Source organism: Trachurus japonicus, chromosome 12 (genome assembly GCF_045865225.1).
Source record: "Trachurus japonicus isolate A0001 chromosome 12, Traja_1.0".
NCBI lineage: Eukaryota > Metazoa > Chordata > Actinopteri > Carangiformes > Carangidae > Trachurus > Trachurus japonicus.
The window spans coordinates 29970384-29987850 of NC_140918.1; the positions used below are offsets into that span (position 1 = coordinate 29970384).

Consider the following 17467-nt stretch of genomic DNA (forward strand, 5'->3'; position numbering starts at 1 on the left):
TGGCATGCATTGTTTTATACATTTATAACCCTTATCTTTGATTTAATATAAATGTTTTCACAATTGTAGAGGTTTTTAAAGTTTTTTGGGGCTGGTGACTATTGTGACCTATTGCTGAGGACAGGAGAAATAACATGGGCCATCTGACCACTGGTCATATAATTAAACAATATCCCCCAAAAAAGGAATTATCTATGCTAAAACATAACATGTATTTACAGTTCATTTAGATCTAACTTTGTGAGTATGTCAATCATTATTAATTTCTTCATTTTTTATATAAATAAGACTTTTCTATGTGGGACATGTTTTGTCCCGACTCTCAAGACTCAGTGTCGCCCTTCACCCCCGCCCCCCCCCCCCCCACACACACACACACACACACACACACACACACACACACACACACACGCACGCACGCACGCACGCACGCAAACAGCGGCTCTTACCGGAAGTGACGTTTTTTGTGGGCAGGCGTTCCCTTGGTTGCCGACTGGTGGATTTATGCACGTGACGTGCCCAAACGGGAAAGAGAGTCTAGCAGCAGGAAACGATTCGGGTCTCTTCCAGGAACAACAAAGAGGTTGAGTAATGACGATGAGGATTTAACAGGCGAGATTCAACCGCAGTGGCTGAGGTACCGGCAGTAGTCAGCTGTTGTTGTGATAATATAATACATCCACGGTCTCCTCTCAGGAACAACAAAGAGTTTGAGTAAAATGTCTGAGGTCGAGTTTCTGAGAGGATTCGTTACCGAGAGACTCACCGCCGTCTCCCAGGAAATCTTAGCGGCCGTGGACAGAGTCGTAGCCGGCTACGAGGCGGAGGCTTCGGGCTTCAGACAGGAGATCGAGCGGCAGAGGAACATGCTGGATGTTCTCCTGCAGCCTCGAGTCACAACAAACAACAAAACCGGTTGGTGATTCAGTTTTAAATCCATGGACCTCAAAGTTGTGACTTGTAGACAAAGTGGATGTTGTAGGCCTAGCCTAGTGTCTAACAATTGTACTACACGAAGTTACAATATCTTAGGTATTTTAGTTGAGGCGACTTAGTCTGTAAATTGACTTCTTATCGACTAGCAAGTTAACAATTTATTTTTTTTATTTGAATTTATTCCCATAGTCCTGTTTTTGACCGCGGTAAAGTGAGCCGCTGTTTGCGAGTGAGTAGCCTACGTGGCAAAGTGAGCCCTTTGATTTTCGTTGCGCTCGTTACACGTTCGCACGCTTCCTCTGCAAACCAAAAATGAAGCTGCGCTCAACGTCCAACACGTCAAATAGGGGTTTGAGGACACACATTCACATTAAAGTATTTTCGTGAAGCTAACACAACAATCGCCAGCTAAGCTCACAATTCAGTCAGAAAACATCAAACGTGTGTGTGTGTGTGTGTGTGTGTGTGTAGAAGGGCATTTAGGCAGGACAAATGACAAGAGGAGAAGCTATTACTCAAATATTATTTTTGCAGTTTTTTTTTTTTTTTTTAAATAGCCTAAACTATTAAAATGAAACATTTTTGATCACTAGAGAGCAATGACTTGGAATGAAGTTGGTTTGATGTAATTTTTTTTTTTTTTTTTTTTAAATAGCTTTGATGTAGCTAAGCTACTTTTGTCATTTTATTGTAGCGTAGCTTGCTACATTTCTCTGGTGGGTAGTTTCAGTGTAGTGAAGCTTCATTTCATGTAGAATAACTTGTAGCTTGCTCACTACATTTTCCAAGTAGCTTGCCCAACACTGGTATTTAGATTTGATTATTCTGAATCAATTTGTTTGATTTCATTATGATTAGATTTCTGTATTCTGTTAGTTTATTATTTGTTTAGTAGGTGTTTTATTGTTTATTATTTGTGTTTTTGTTCAGGGGTGCAAACTTGTCACCTTTTGGTAAATTCGCCGTTTGGGATCCCAAATGGGTCATTTGTGTGATTCGTGTAAATCCGCAATAATTTTGAGGGGGGAGAGGGGGCGGCGAGGCGAGGCAATGCACCTGTCTCTTTAAGGCGCGTGCACCTTATCTGGATGAAACAACGGCTTTGAGGCGACTGCCACAGTTGTTAGATTTAATCAATGAGACCAACATTAATCTCCTAAAAAGAGTTTAACCAGCCAGCGGTAAACCTCTAAAAACTTGCGGATAAAGTGACTTGGCTCATTATCACCAGCGGGAAGACGACGGAGTTGGCCCCGGGCTATCGGTTCAGTAGACCGACTACTGCCTCTGAGACGTGCCGGTAGCATGGATGCAGGGCTTCAAATTAGCGGTCGCCACTCGCCATTTGCGACCCAGATTTCTCTGTGGCGAGACAGATTTTTAACTGTCTCGCCACCTGGCGAGCTAGAAAAAATTAGACTCCCAATCTGTTTCCAGGGTTTCCCCCAGTGTATTATAAGCTCATAGTCACCTGACAACGTCACAACTTCGTCGCGCATAACGGGACACGTGACGGACATCATGCTTATCAGACCGCTGCTTCACAGCTGACCGAGAGGAACGCACCGAGCCCAGTTAACGTGAGCCGAGCCGCGGCTCCAAAAGGCTCAGTCAGCTGCTGTAGCACAGCTGGTAGCTGTTAGCTGTTAGCTGTTAGCTGTTAGCACGCCGGAGTCGGTGGTCGGACGGGGGGGTGGGGGGGTGGTATTTGAACACTGTACAATCAGCGCGATATAGCGCATTTACGAGCGGCAAAGTGCCAACTGTCCATGCGCCCGTGTCTGTGTGTGTATGTGCGCCCGTGTCTGTGTGTGTGTATGTGCGTGTGTGTGTGTGTGTGTGCGTGCGTGCGAGAGAGACGGCAGGTGGACTGACTGGCAGAGATGAGAGTTGGTGAAGCGCTGTTTAAAAATTATTATTATACTGTTCTTCTTTGAGTGGGGTGGGATTGTGGGAGGGATAAAAAACTGGGGAAAAAACGGAAGAATGGAAGTCTCTATAGCCGTTTTCCCACTAAAATTATAAATTATTATGGCGATTGTTAGCGGGTCGACCCGCGTTTAAAAAACCTGCGTCGACCCGCTAACAATCGCCATTTGGCCCCTTTCCCATTGACCAAAATGAGCCGAGTCTGACCCCCGCTGAGGGATCAGACAGAGCATAAACCAGTCGCCCCGCTCTCATCCGCGGTGCAAGAGACACACACAGTCATGCCACAGCAGAGCTTTGTTTTGGTACGTGATATGAGACGTGACCGGCGCGATGACGTAGCGTCAAGTAACGTTCAGTGTCATCACGTAAATTAGCGGGTTGACGCGGGTCTGGCGTTCCCACTGCAAGCCGTTCGGAGCCGAGCTGATTAAAGGCGATTTTAACCCGCGTCGCTTGCCGAGTCGTTTGACCCGCGTCGACCCGCGTCGATGCGGCTCGGTGCGCCTTTCCCACTGCCCCCCAATGCCGATTGTTAGCGGGTTTAAGCAGGTTTTTTGGCCAGTGGGAAAGGGGTATATGTCACGTTGTACTGTCATGTTGCTACCTGTGAAATTGCTTCCATTAAAGAAAGTCATCCAAAAATATATATATAGGCCTATATGTGTGTATATATATATATATATATATATTATTATTATTATTATTTTTTTTTTTTTCTGTGAGAGCAGGCCGCCACACAAACTACTGTTATTCCAGAAAAGTTGAAAGGTCATCGTCTACAGAGCACAATTGATTGAGAAGAACAGGATGACTGTTATATGGTACAACTATGACTGCTATATAACTTGACGTCGAAATACGATTGGGAAGCAACTTGTTGGTTTTGGCTAGTAAAAAATCTGTCTGGCGAGTAACTTTTTTGACCTACTAGCCACTTGGCTAGTAGGTCAAAAAGTTAATTTCAAACCCTGCATGGATGTAGCCTACTAGCCCCTGGTCGCTGCTCCCTCTGTATTTCTCCTTAACCTAACGTCAGAGCAAATTTCCAACAGGCGATATCTGGATAAACTGACCACAGACTGGGGATTTAACAGTGACTTTCTCACATGAAAAAATATGAAACCTTTTATCAGCTAGCGGACTTTATGCCTAGTTGTGATGCTGGCCGTGTGTGTTTTGAATGTTGTTTCAAACTATGTGCGTTTGCTTGAACATCTTTTAAATACATATTGCTGCTTAATGTATTTTATGTAGCCTATGGCATTTTTAAGCTTCATGTGTGTTATTGGACAGAAAGAGCAGCGCTGCCTTGGAGCATAGCCTACGTACAGAAAACACATTTACAGAAATTAATAAATGTTTTACAATTAACCAAGCAGTCTGTAATTTTATTTAGTTTGAAGGCACGGTATTAAGCCTCCGTCATATTTCACCAGTTCAGGTAGCGTAATTAGCTAGCTGTCAGCAAGCTATAACTAATGTAAGCTCGCCACTCTCACTTTGTTTTCAGAATGACTGAGTAAGACTGAACCTGAGCTGGGGACTGTATAGGGTGCGTGTAATCACATGGTACAGGAACAAACGCCAGAGTCCACTTGCTTTTAAACCAGAGACATTCTATATTGTTTAAACACAATTTTCTCAGGTTTTTAATTGGAAAAAGAGAGTGTAAGACCATAATTCAAATGACCACATCTTGAAAACCACCCAATGTATGACTTTGAGGGTATCATTTTAAAGCTTATTTTCTCCTCTTTCCATTGATCACAAAATCTCAACTTTGAAATTTGGGTCACTCTAACTCATTTTGCTGGATCAGGTCACAATTGGTGCAAGCTAGCGATAGCATTAACTTGACAATCTTGGTAAGACCGGAAGATCTGGTCCCTGTGTTATTAGGCTATTTGGCAGACTCAAGAAGTACTGGCTAGTCATTTCTTATTGTACATTCACAGGCTAGCTAGCTAGTGCTGTCACTGTAACCGGATGTTTTGACTGTTGAAACAATCTATAGCCTTTTTTATACAAACATCAGCGCAGTAGTGATTAATCTGGAGGTAGTAAAAGTATAAGTACTGTTACGTTGATGAAACTTTACTTGAGTAAATGTAAAAATACTGGTGTAAAAATCCACTCAAGTAAAAGTAAAAAGTAGCTCCGAGACCTCCGGCCAATCAGAGGCTCAAAGCAGGAGCAAAATTCCCTGAGTGACAGTATGAAGACACTGTTGTTCATGATGTGTCATTGTTTCTGCAGGTGATCAGCACCTGTTGAAGATTGAAGCAGAGGATCCTCCTGAGTTGAGCTCTAGTCTGGATCAGGAGAACCCAGAGAGTCTACATGTTAAAGAAGAAAAGGAGGAACTACCGACCACTCCAGAGTTCCTCCTCACTTCTGTTCATGTAAACACTGAGGGTGAGAAACCTCAGTCCCTACAACCTCATCAAAGACAAACTGAGGCAGAGCCTCCATCCAGCAGCTCAGCTGGACAGATAGAGGCCGATGGAGACGACTGTGGAGGATCTGAACCAGCCAGGAACTCAGATCAACATGAAGATCTTCAACCAGATACAGATGATGAGGTCTCAGAGTCGTCCTCTAAGACTGAAGACAGTGATGGTGACTGGAGAGAAAACCAGAGCACCTGAGTCCGGTTTGAACAGTGAAGCTGTTTATGTAAGTGATGAAGAATGTAACACTGGTAAGAAGTCTCCCCGCTGCTCAGCATGTGGGAAAACATTTAGCAGAACCTCGGTTTTGAAGAGACACATGAGGATCCATACAGGAGAGAAACCATTTGACTGTGCTACCTGTGGTAAACAATTCACTCAAAGAAGTCATCTTAAAGAACACATGATGATCCATACAGGAGAGAAACCATTTGGACTGTGCTAACCTGTGGTAAAACATTTATTCAAAGATGGCATCTTAAAGAACACATGATGATCCATACAGGAGAGAAACCATTTGACTGTGCTACCTGTGGTAAAACATTTAGTCAAAGATGGCATCTTAAAGAACACACGAGGATCCATACAGGAGAGAAACCATTTGACTGTGCTACCTGTGGTAAACAGTTTATTCAAAGAGGTCATCTTACAGAACACATGAGGATCCATACAGGAGAGAAACCATTTGACTGTGCTACCTGTGGTAAACAATTTAGTCAACGAGGTCCTCTTATAGAACACATGAGGATCCATACAGGAGAGAAACCATTTGACTGTGCTACCTGTGGTAAAACATTTCGTCAAAAATGGCGTCTTAAACAACACATGAAAGTCCATACAGGAGAGAAACCATTTGTCTGTGCTACCTGTGGTAAACAATTTAGTAAAAGTTGCCGTCTTAAAGAACACATAAGGATCCATACAGGAGAGAAACCATTTGAATGTCCTACCTGTGGAAAACATTTTAGACTTCAAGGGAGTTTTAGTTATCACTTGAGACTCCACAAAGGAGAAACCATTTAGTTGTGCTATTTGTGAGAAAGGATTTACCCAGAAGAAAACTCTTCTAATCCTGAGTGATTTGAAACTTTTGTCTTTATGTAAGTTGTTCTGAACTGTTGTGTCTTGTTGAAGAATGTGAGGGTGTCAAGCAATAGCCCCGTGGTACGAAGGGTTAACACATGGAGAGATAGGAGCCAGGACATATAGAAAGATTTATGTACCTGTTTATGCTTTCACTTTAAAGGGATAGTAGCATTTTTTTGAAATGGGGTTGTATGATCTACAAAAAGCCCCTAAGTACTTTAATTGCAGTAGAAGACTCTCTGCACTTCTCCCGTTAGCAACGCCAGCCCATAGCCCTGCCCAGAGATTTACAACATGCATTGTTGTGAATGGACCCAAAGAAACGGACAATTTTGTGACCTAAAAGAGGTTTTACCTGAGAAAAAAAATAATACACAGTTCCATTGTTCGCTATAATATAATTGTTTCCAACTCCTCAAAGTGCAGGAAAAACACAGTTTTTATTTGGACTTAACCAACTGCTGATCGGCGGGCGCTAACCCTGGGCCGGAGGGATACGTAAGTTGTTTAGGTCCAAATGAAAACTGCGTTTTTCCTGCACTTTGAAGGGCTGGAAAAATGTATATTATAGCGAACAATGGAACTGTATTTTTTTTCACATAAAACCTCTTTTAGGCCGCGAAAATAGGCCGTTTCTTTGGGTCCATTCACAACAATGCATGTTGTAAATCTCTGGGCAGGGCTATGGGCTGGCGCTGCTAATGGGAGGAGTGTAGAGAGTCTTCTACTGCAATTAAAGTACTTAGGGGCTATTTGTAGATCATACAACCCCACTTTTAAAAAAATGCTACTATCCCTTTAAGTAGTAGTTTAGTCTCATGTTTTTAACTAATCTATTGTGTCTTATATTTTTTGACTAACCCACTGAATTTAAAGACAACTGAAACTTGTAAGCAAACCATATAGATTTGTGTTCAGCTTTATTCATAATGCAATAAATACCAGTAACCTGTTGTTCATTCAGAGACAAGTTGAGGGCAGACAGAGCCACAGTGAAAGCAAAACATCTCCAAGGCTGAAGGGAGGAGAGGATGAGAGGCCTGCTGAATGAAGCATTGTGAGGAAGAGTTTTAATGATCTGTATTTCGGCCATGGACCCTCAGACACCTGGGATGGAAAAGTTATGTCAGTGTAGCAAGGTTTTTGTTGTGTTTCAGGTCCAGAGGTTCGTGTGCTGGGAAGATGGGAGCAACCTGTGCCAGCCTGAGCGCACCAACGGGGGGGTGGGCTATCTTGTGGATAGCACTGTAGCAGCACTCCTTGGGACACTTGATGCTGTAGCTCCCCTGAAAAAGAAAGTTATCAACCAGAAAAGAATAGCTCCCTGGTACAGCCCAAACCTGCGCGCTTTGAAACAGAAGACCAGACAGCTGGAAAGGAAAACACATTCCAGCCAACATGAGGAAGACTGTCAAACCTGGAAGAATAGTTTATTAACCCTTAGAACCGGTAGCGCACCCCAGAGCGCTCTGGCGCACCCTTGATAAATTGCCGTGGGAATAGCACACAACTCATTATATTGACATCATGGGGGTGTGTGTTTATAGGTCACATCTTCGGGCTTTACAAAATGCATTTTTTCGTCTTTTTACGTGATGTTGAGTCAAAGTTATGATTATTTTTATATCGCTCATTTTTTTAAAAACCTAAGAAGATCGTTTTTATTTTATTTTTTGAGCCAAGTGAACTTTGAACTGTGACGTATTTGACATTATTGACGACGTAATTTGGCGAAAATACGAAAGAATAGCAAGAGGACCCGCGGAAAATCATTTGAGGAAAAGAGAGCGGAAAACGGGGAAAACGAAACGATTGAACAGTATGAATGGATTTGAGCCATGGATCAACATGGGACTATGTATTTATACATCAGGCGTGTGTGTACTAATTTGGGTTGGAAGAAGATGTTAATGAGCAGAAAGAGAGTCGCCATCTGCGAGCGAGGAGGCATCCTCCGACATGAGACCAATACATCCATGCATGAGGCGCTGACGTGACGACGGCGGAGGAGACGAGCAGGCACGGCAGCCACCCGCTGCCTCTCATCTAAAGTAAGTTTGAATGCATGCCATATTGTGATATCTCTGGTGAAATGAAAATGATTGTGATATTTTTCACACAAATTGATAACAAAATATGGGTGGTTAAAGTTCTTCATGTTCTTGATTGTACTATGCATGTTGTACAGTAATACTAATTCATAAAATTATGTTTATGTAACTGCAGTGCTGCAACTGGGACCAAGGCATGATGCATTTAGAGCTTGCAGCCATCAGGAACCAATGGAGACTGGCCCACAAGGACACCGTGGAACTGGTGAAACAACTATGTGGAGTTGAAAAAGACAGGTATTCCTGTAAAAAGATAAAGCAGCCATGCTCCAGCTGCATGTGCTGCCGAGTTCAACAGCTCCAACAGGGCTCCAACATAGTGGGACACAGGCGGTATAGTAGTGTGCACAAAAAGTGATGTGCAACACCACTCCCTGGAAGCATCAGTCTTGTGACACTCGCCTCTATTGCTAGATAGGAACTGTTTTGCTTAGTGGCATGCATAGGCTGGCATGAAGTTGTGTCTTGATATTGTTTGTAATACAGTTCTCCATGTTTCCTGTTGTCAGAATAAGTATTTTCAAGCTCTTAAGAATGTTTGATCTCTGTGTTTATGTTTGTGAGAGCACTTTAAATGGAAAAAAAGTCATTCGGATTTCAACTATTTTAGATTTTCTGTCTCAGGTTTGTGTATACAGTTGGTTTAAAATATAACATTTTAATTTAATAACATTTGAATGTGACACCCCCCTTGTCTGTCCTGAACAGGAGCTTTTAATTTTTTTTTCAGTGGCAAGCATAGGCAGATTTTTGAGAGACTTTGGTAGAATGGCATGCCTTGACATAAAATTCCGCCTGGAAATTGAATGAGTTATTTATGTTTTTTATGGTTTTTAGACAGTGTTATAATATGTTTGTTCAAGTTTTTATTGTCAGTATAATTGTTTTTACAATTTCAAGCTTTCAAAAATGTTTGATCTCTGTTTTTGTGTATGTGATAGAATGTTAAAATAAAAAAATAAAATCGATTTTAAACATTTTGAGTAATTTTTCCTTAGGTGTTTATATAATTGGTGAAAATGAAAAAATAATTATATCATCAGATTGCATAGGTTGTACTGAAAAAAATGATATAAGACACTCTGTCCTGCACATTCTTATAGCCGCTGTATATGTATACGTTTTAACATAGTAATGTAAAAAAGCACATAGAATGCTCTGAGTTCTAAGGGTTAATAGCCCATAGATATGTTTTCTTGTACTCCAAGGGCTTTTGATTGAAAACGTGTGTCCATGATTGATGCCACCCAGGGGGAGATAAAACTGCAAACCATAATTTTCTGACAAGATAACAAGATTTAACATGATTCATTCCAAGTGGGAACATTGTCTAAGAATGAATTTATTCATTCTTATTTATTTAATTTAATATTTCAAATGCTTAATGTAAAGGTGGCAAACACTGATATCCAAGCAGCAGAATGTTGGTGTAGTGTACAGCAAGGCGCTATAATCTCCTCTATTACCTTTACCATTTCTTTACCCTTGTCACCTCTTTGTTTTTATGCTATTCTAGCCCCAGATAGTTTATAGTCCGGGAGCCATGGGGTTGAACCTTGTTTCGTCTGATAAAGTTTTTTTCTTTGCTGTTTCTTGTAGCTGAGGGGTACCTCTTCAAAATCCAAGAGGGTACCCGGTGATATCCCTTGAGCATTTTTAAATATTAACCCCTTAATGCCCAAAGTGCCAAAATCCCAGTAAAAATACTGTAAGCCCCGATTTAGTTACTACAAATAGTCATGAGTGTATGATATTTGGCAGGGAGTATCATGAAACATAGGGGAAGGTAAAAAAAAAAAAAGATTCTGGGACCTGCTGCCATCCTGTTTAAAAAAATCACTGTCAATATCCCCAGAAAGACAAAAAAATCACTGTCCGTTTCACAAATTCTTGTCAAAAATGATATTTTCTACCACTTTATCTGGAACATCACTGCTTCACATGTATATAGCAAACTTCCCAAGTTTGTATGCTTCAATTTGTGCCCAGGATGACCTTTCTATCAGAAAAATTGCACTTGCTATGGCCGAAAAATTGTCACTATACCTCAGATCAAACAAAACGGAATGTTCGGTCTGATGGTCAACTGTCACTTGGCAGTTAACCAACGGTTACTAGAGAAACATGATCAAAGGGTCAACATAGATTGATCAACATAGATTGAAGGTATGTATTAAGTTTTTACCTATTGTATTAATGATAATATCATTGATTAAACTCATATTTAACAAATTAACTGCATAATTAAAAATGTAATCTTTCAGCTAGTAGCCATCGAGCTGGCTACTGCAGTTAGCTAGCTAGTTAGCTAGTTTAAATTTTCACATTTCACACTGTGTGTGTGTGTCTAGGTGAGTGAGTAAGTGAGTGAGTGAGTGTATGTGGATATTAAGATGAGCTTTAATGTACCTTTCCTCATAATTCAGATTGATCCCACTGAAGCCTAGGGCCTAAGCTGCTTGACCTTCCTGCCAGAGGTGTTTCAAGCAGTCTGTAAGTTAAATATTCCCCTTATTTCTGATTGGAAGTGAAACAAAAGTTCACTTGCACTTTCTAATGATGGTGAAATGCTGTAACTTTGTATTATGTTCTATTATGTAGCAACACTGAATTCTTTAATGTAATGATACAATTTAACAAATTGTCCACTTCATTGTATAATAATTTGTCAATAATAATATCTAACAGGTTTCTCTGCATTTTCTAATAAGTTATTACATTATGATGGTTCATACACACAGTGAGAGATATACATTTATGATGGTCATTTTGAAATAATCTGCACAATATGTAATTCATTACAAAATGTAAGAAAGTTATTTAATAACGTAGATGTTAACACATAATGATGTGACAATGTATCATTGCACATTTGAGAATGAACCCATTTTTGTTTGTTATTTTCATTACAGGGTTTACATTGGTTATGGATTCTGCACTTGATGAGTGCTACTTCAGTTGGAGGTTCAACTGCCCAACAAAGAAACAACCATTGGTTTCTGCAGGAGCAGCCAGAATCAATAACATTATCGAATGTAGCAAAGTATATGGTGATAAAAAACACTATGAACTTGAGGAAACATTGGACAGTAATGGCCAGTTCATACTGAAGTGCCACAAAAGTTGTGTGTCTTGTTACACTTCAAAAAGTCATATTGAACGACACAAACGTCAAAGGGCTGGAGAAGCTGATTTAAATGTGCCTTGCAAGGTGACGAGGCGCTCACAGTCAGGAGACTCAGCTGGGCTTTTTGATTTTCACATACACTGCATTTTCTGTGGAGAGTTTTGTCATCTTAAAAAAGATAAAAAGAACCCTTCCAGGTGGAGGGCTGCATTCCTATTTCGAGAACTGGAAACCAAGAAGTCTCTCTTAAAAGTATGTGAAACACGAAATGATGATGTTGCGAAAACTGTCCAACACCGTCTTCTGGGGACAATTAGTGATCTACATGCTGCAGCTGCCCGGTACCATGTTGATTGTCGACAAAGATTTGTCCAATATAGATCACTCCCCGAGCAGGCCAGTTCTAGAAGTTCAGAGAGCACTGATGAAGATCCTCCCTTTACATCAGTTGTAGAGAAGATGAAAGCTGACCGATCAAGAATGTGGAATTCCATTGAATTGTTTGCACTCTACACAGACCTTAATGGGGATAAACTTTCTAGGAGGTCCCTCACCAGGAAACTCCAGCAGACATTTGACACTGATATTTTGGTACTATCCTCGCCTGGGATAGCTGACATAATTGCTTTTCGTAGCTGTGCCTCGCAGACTCTCCGACTTGTGAATGATGACGAGGATGACATGGAGAACATCACAACAAAAGCCAGCAAGCAAATCATTCAGGATGTTAACAACATTGATATGGACAAGGAACAGTATAACATCAGCATTAATAAGGACATGATCAAAGAGTCAGTGAGTGATTTTTTGTTGCTGTTGTTAGCAAAGGTTTCTCCAAAGCTAGATAATACCCTTCCTGCACTTCTCATAGGTTCAATTGTCACTAGTGCTCTGAAGTCTCAGGCCACTTGTTTGCAAATCGCCCTAGCAGGAAAGATGGTAGAGTCAAAGAAGCTTATCAATAGTATGTATTCCTATGGTGAATGTTGTTCATACACAGAGTATCGCAGGTTCAAGAAATCAGCATCTCGGGCAGCAGTAGCGGATTTAAAGTTGTCTGGCATTTGTAATGCTGAAGATGGCCTAGTTCAGGCTATTATATATTGTGGATAACTTTGATGCAGATATATCAACACAGAATGGGAAGCAGTCCACACATTCCCTTGCAGTCCTTCTAACACAGTAGCACAGACCCCTGAAGAGGGCGAGGAGGAGCAAATTAATCCAAAGATCAAAAGAATCCCTAAAGATTCACTAGACATTCCATACGATGTAGACATCCACCGATACCAGGGACCCAAACAGCCTCCAATGCCACCAGATGGAGCTACAAAGGCTGTGTGCTCCCTGAAGTCACTTGCTCACCAAGTAGTTGTTGTTAAAAGAGCTTCAGAGGCTGACCTTAGTTTTCTACATTAAGTTCTTACTCAGGACAACTGCCCAGAATACCATGGATACAACACGAAACATAGCAGGGAGCAGGGGATTCTCCCTGAGGCCAAAACAAAAGTACTCTACTTACCCCTGATCGATATGAAGCCATCCGATCCTGACACAATGATGACAACCATGGCTAGAGTACAAGACCTCACATCTGAAACTGGTCAGAATTTCAGTGTGCTGACATGTGACCAGCAGCTCTACCGGGTTGCACTGCAAGTGTTATGGGCCAATCCAGATAAGTTCAAAGACATGCATTTACGTCTCGGAGGTATGCACGCATTGATGAGTTTTGTTGGGGCTATAGGTTCACTGATGTCTGAAAGCGGACTCTCTTGTATCCTGTCAGAAGTATTTGGAGGGGTTGCCAAGATGTTGAATGGGAAGAAGTTCCCTCAGAATGTACGTGCCCTGCGGATGATGGCAGAGGAGGTGCTGCGGAGCGTGATTATTGATGGCCATTTCCAGAAAGCAGATGACCTGATGACCGCCTTGGATCAGATTGCAAGTCAGAGCTGGACAGTCAAACTTTGGGTTGACGTCTTGGTGAAACCAGTGTTGCTGATGATGTCATCCGGGCTGAACGTGAGGGTGACTGGCTTCTCCATCTGACCACTTTCCGGAAGATGCTTCCCTATTACTTTGCAGCTGGCCATGTCAACTATGCCAGGTATGGCCTCTACTACCTCCGTTCCATGGAGAAGCTTCCTCCACATGTCCAAAGCTAATTTCTCCAGGGGCAACATGTGACACGACATATTCGGGGAATATGGAACGGCCTGTGGACTGACCAGTTCATTGAGTCCACTTTCATTAGGTACGGCCACAGCGCAGGAGGGATCATTGGAATAACCTTGAAGCCAGAAGCACTTAAGATCTGGGCCCTGAGTCGCCACATCTGCTGCAAGATAGAGTCAGACATGAAGGAGATGGAAGAGGACGAGACAACAACTACAAAGGTGCATCTCTATCACAAGGAGGAGGCTAAAGCCAGGGTTATAGCAGACACCAAGGACAGGGATGGACTTCGTCAGAAACTTGACACCTGCCTCCATCCATTGGATCCCAACGAACATCCAGGAGAGAGCATTGTGAACATTGCCAATGGCAAAATAGTTCCACCGACTGTCAATGTAGATAGTGCCATAAAGATTGGGGAGACAATGTTAGAACGTTTTGAAAAGACCTGGCCAGAGGGATTTTACAACACCATCTCAAGCAATGTGAAGAGCATGGCAATAACAACCAAATCCATTCAAGTTGGTGACTCCAAAATGTATGACCTAAAAGTAATATATTCAAGGACCATTGCACTGTTCTCTAGTGACCGTGATGTTGATGTGAAGGACGTCCTCGCCTACGAGCTGGCACTAGTCCCAACTGCCATGTTCACAGAGGACGGAATGCGAATTTGTAAAGCAAAATCCACACTGAAGAAGTCACTCCAGGTTGAAGTTCTCAAGGGGAATGCAGGTGATGCAGATGTCACTGTCATTGATGGATCAGCACTTCTTTGGACCATACACTGGCCAGCTGATGGTACTGTCGCTGATTTCATTGAAAATGTTAAGACACGACTGACTTCATACCTGTCAGAGAGTGATGTCTACCTCATCTTTGACAGATACTATGATTACAGTATCAAGTCTGTCACCAGAGATATCAGGGACACAGTGGTCAACAAGAAACATCATCTCCTCCTATCAACAAAGCTACCAGCCCAGAAGGTTGTCTTGTCATCTATTGAAAACAAGAAACAGCTGAACCGATTATTATGTGAGGAACTGACAGAAGACAGGCTGTTCCATCTACGGAGCACAAACAAACACAAGTTGGTGGTGACAGGGGAAAACCCATGCCCTATTGAGATCAGGATGGAAGAAAGAAGGAGCCAATATGACCTAGAGAATCAGCAGGAAGAAGCTGACACCATCATTATCCAACAAGTCCTGGAGTGTGCTGGAGAAGCCCAACAAATCTCAGTGGTTTCTGTTGACACAGACGTATTCGTCCTACTCCTTCACCATTACCATCAGGCAGGACTGGATGCACGACTAATCATGGAATCTCCCCGCAAGGAAAGAGCAATAGTGGACATAAAGGCGACACTGTCCAAACATTCACAAATTGTCGAGAACCTTTTACCAGCCCATGCCATATCAGGATGTGACACCGTAGCATCTTACTATGGGTTGGGAAAAGGTTCTGTGATCAAAGTCCTGAAAGCTGGGTACGAGCTATCAGCCATTGGCAACATAGATGCACCATTCCAGCAAGTCCTCGACCAAGCCACTGCCTTCATCTCTGCCTGTTATGGCATAAAGGAGAGCATGGACATGTCGCACACAAGATTACTTGTCTGGGGGAAAAAGGTCTGCTCCAAACTTAGCTGCTCTACCACCAACAAAAGAAGCGTTCATTGAAAATGTTAAGAGGGCCCACTTTCAGACAATGTTGTGGCAAAACCTCAGTGTAAACCTTCCACCAGCACTGAATCCAGAGAAATTTGGATGGAAAAAAGATTCTTCCAACAAGTCACTGCTCCCAGTCCATCCACAATGTCCTGTTCATGTTTCCATGTGGGGTGCTCAAGAGCATAACTGGTGTTGATGTTATGTGTGGCCAGGGGGAGTGGGCTATGCATGTGTGTCTCTGTCTCCGCCTTGCTCTGCCTTCCTGAACTCTGTTATGTCTGCCTGTGTTTGCTTGAGAGTTCCCTGTAAGGTAGTCGTCGGGCAGAGAGAGACTCTTGCCAATTTGTTATTTTGCCTTTCTTATTTTTGGTGGTGATACCTGGGTGTGGGTACGTTTTCTGTGTAGCAGTGGGCCTTGCCTTGGGTCCATTGTTCGCAGAGTTCAACGTTTAAAGAAGCCTCCCGGGAAGCCACTGAAGACTTAGCTAGTTATAATCATTATCACAGGGTGCCTCTCCATGTCACTTTTCTACAGCTTTGCACAGCAGTGTAATCTCTTGTGGGTTGACTCTACCTTTAGTTTTGCTTTGTCTGGATTCTGTGTGTTAAATAGTAACAGTAAATAATAATAAATGTTATGATATTTTGATATTCATTGTCTTTAGGGAGGGGATGTTTCGGCCGAAAGGGGTTCGGCCTTTGTGTGTGTGTGTCTCTCTCTCCCTCCTTGTTCCCCCACAGCTCCACCCAGGTCCCAGTCAGCTGAATGAGGCTCTGGCGATCTTAAAAACCCTGCAGCTGGCACTGAAAGACAGGGGGGCAGTGTGTGGGGACTGCTGGGCTTGCCTGCCTCCCAGCGTGGCTTTTGTTTTGTTTGTAGTTTATGTCTACTTTGTGTCGTCCTGATGTTTCGTATTAAACCTCTTACTATTTTACTTGTCAGTGTAGTGGTGTTTGGGTCATAGGTGGGTCCATTGTAATGCCCCTCCGGCCAACAAAGTCTGGGGAGTAACAAGCTCAAGTGCTGGCAATCACCTGAGCAGGATAAAAGGAGGCAGTTTTATGGTATGTTCGAGCCTTTCCTTTGTCTACTTTGGGGCCGTAACAGTTGGTAATAAACACCACGCAGATGCCTGAGGAAAAGAGAGTTATTTGGATTGTCTTTGCAGAATCAAATCAAAATAAATAAATACATGAATAATAATAACAACAACAATGATGATAATAATAATAAAATAAATCAAAGTCAAAATAACAAATAACAATAAACAATAACATACCTTCAATCTCTGTTGACCTTTTGACATTCAGATGTCTCCATTAACCATTGGAAAGTAACACTTGGAATGACCATCAGACCGAACATTCCGTTTTGTTTGATCTGAGGTATAGTAGTGACAATTTTTCGGCCATAGCAAGTGCAATTTTTGTGATAGAAAGGTCATCCTGGGCACAAATTGAAGCATACAAACTTGGGAAGTTTTCTATATACATGTGAAGCAGTGATGTTCAAGATAAAGTGGTAGAAAATATCATTTTTGACAAGAATTTGTGAAACGGACAGTGATTTTTTTTGTCTTTCTGGGGATATTGACAGTGATTTTTTTTACCTTCCCCTATGTTTCATGATACTCCCTGCCAAATATCATACACTCATGACTATTTGTAGTAGCTAAATCAGGGCTTACAGTATTTTTACTGGGATTTTGGCTCTTTGGGCATTAAGGGGTTAATATTTAAAAATGCTCAAGGGATATCACCGGGCACCCTCTTGGATTTTGAAGAGGCACCCCTCAGCTACACTGAAAAAAAAAGTCTTTTGGATTTACATAAAAAAAACATGTACATCGGTTGCACATATTAAAGTTATGTTTACCAAAGTTGATATATTCATGTTCTGTACATTAAATTATTATTTGTTAAACCAACATGACTTTCTTACATAAATCAAAAATATTTATTTTATGTTCT

At 41.9% G+C, this 17467-nt stretch overlaps 1 protein-coding gene across 1 annotated transcript in view; it reads left to right on the forward strand.

Annotated features, from left to right (window-relative positions):
- LOC146977771 (uncharacterized) overlaps window positions 1-5516 on the forward strand; it is a 13891-nt gene extending 8375 nt beyond the window's left edge. The window contains exon 2 of the mRNA XM_085794269.1: window positions 5125-5516. Coding sequence (XP_085650395.1) covers window positions 5125-5516 — 392 coding nt within the window. The remainder of the gene's footprint in view (window positions 1-5124) is intronic.
- The last annotated feature ends 11951 nt before the right edge of the window (window positions 5517-17467 follow it).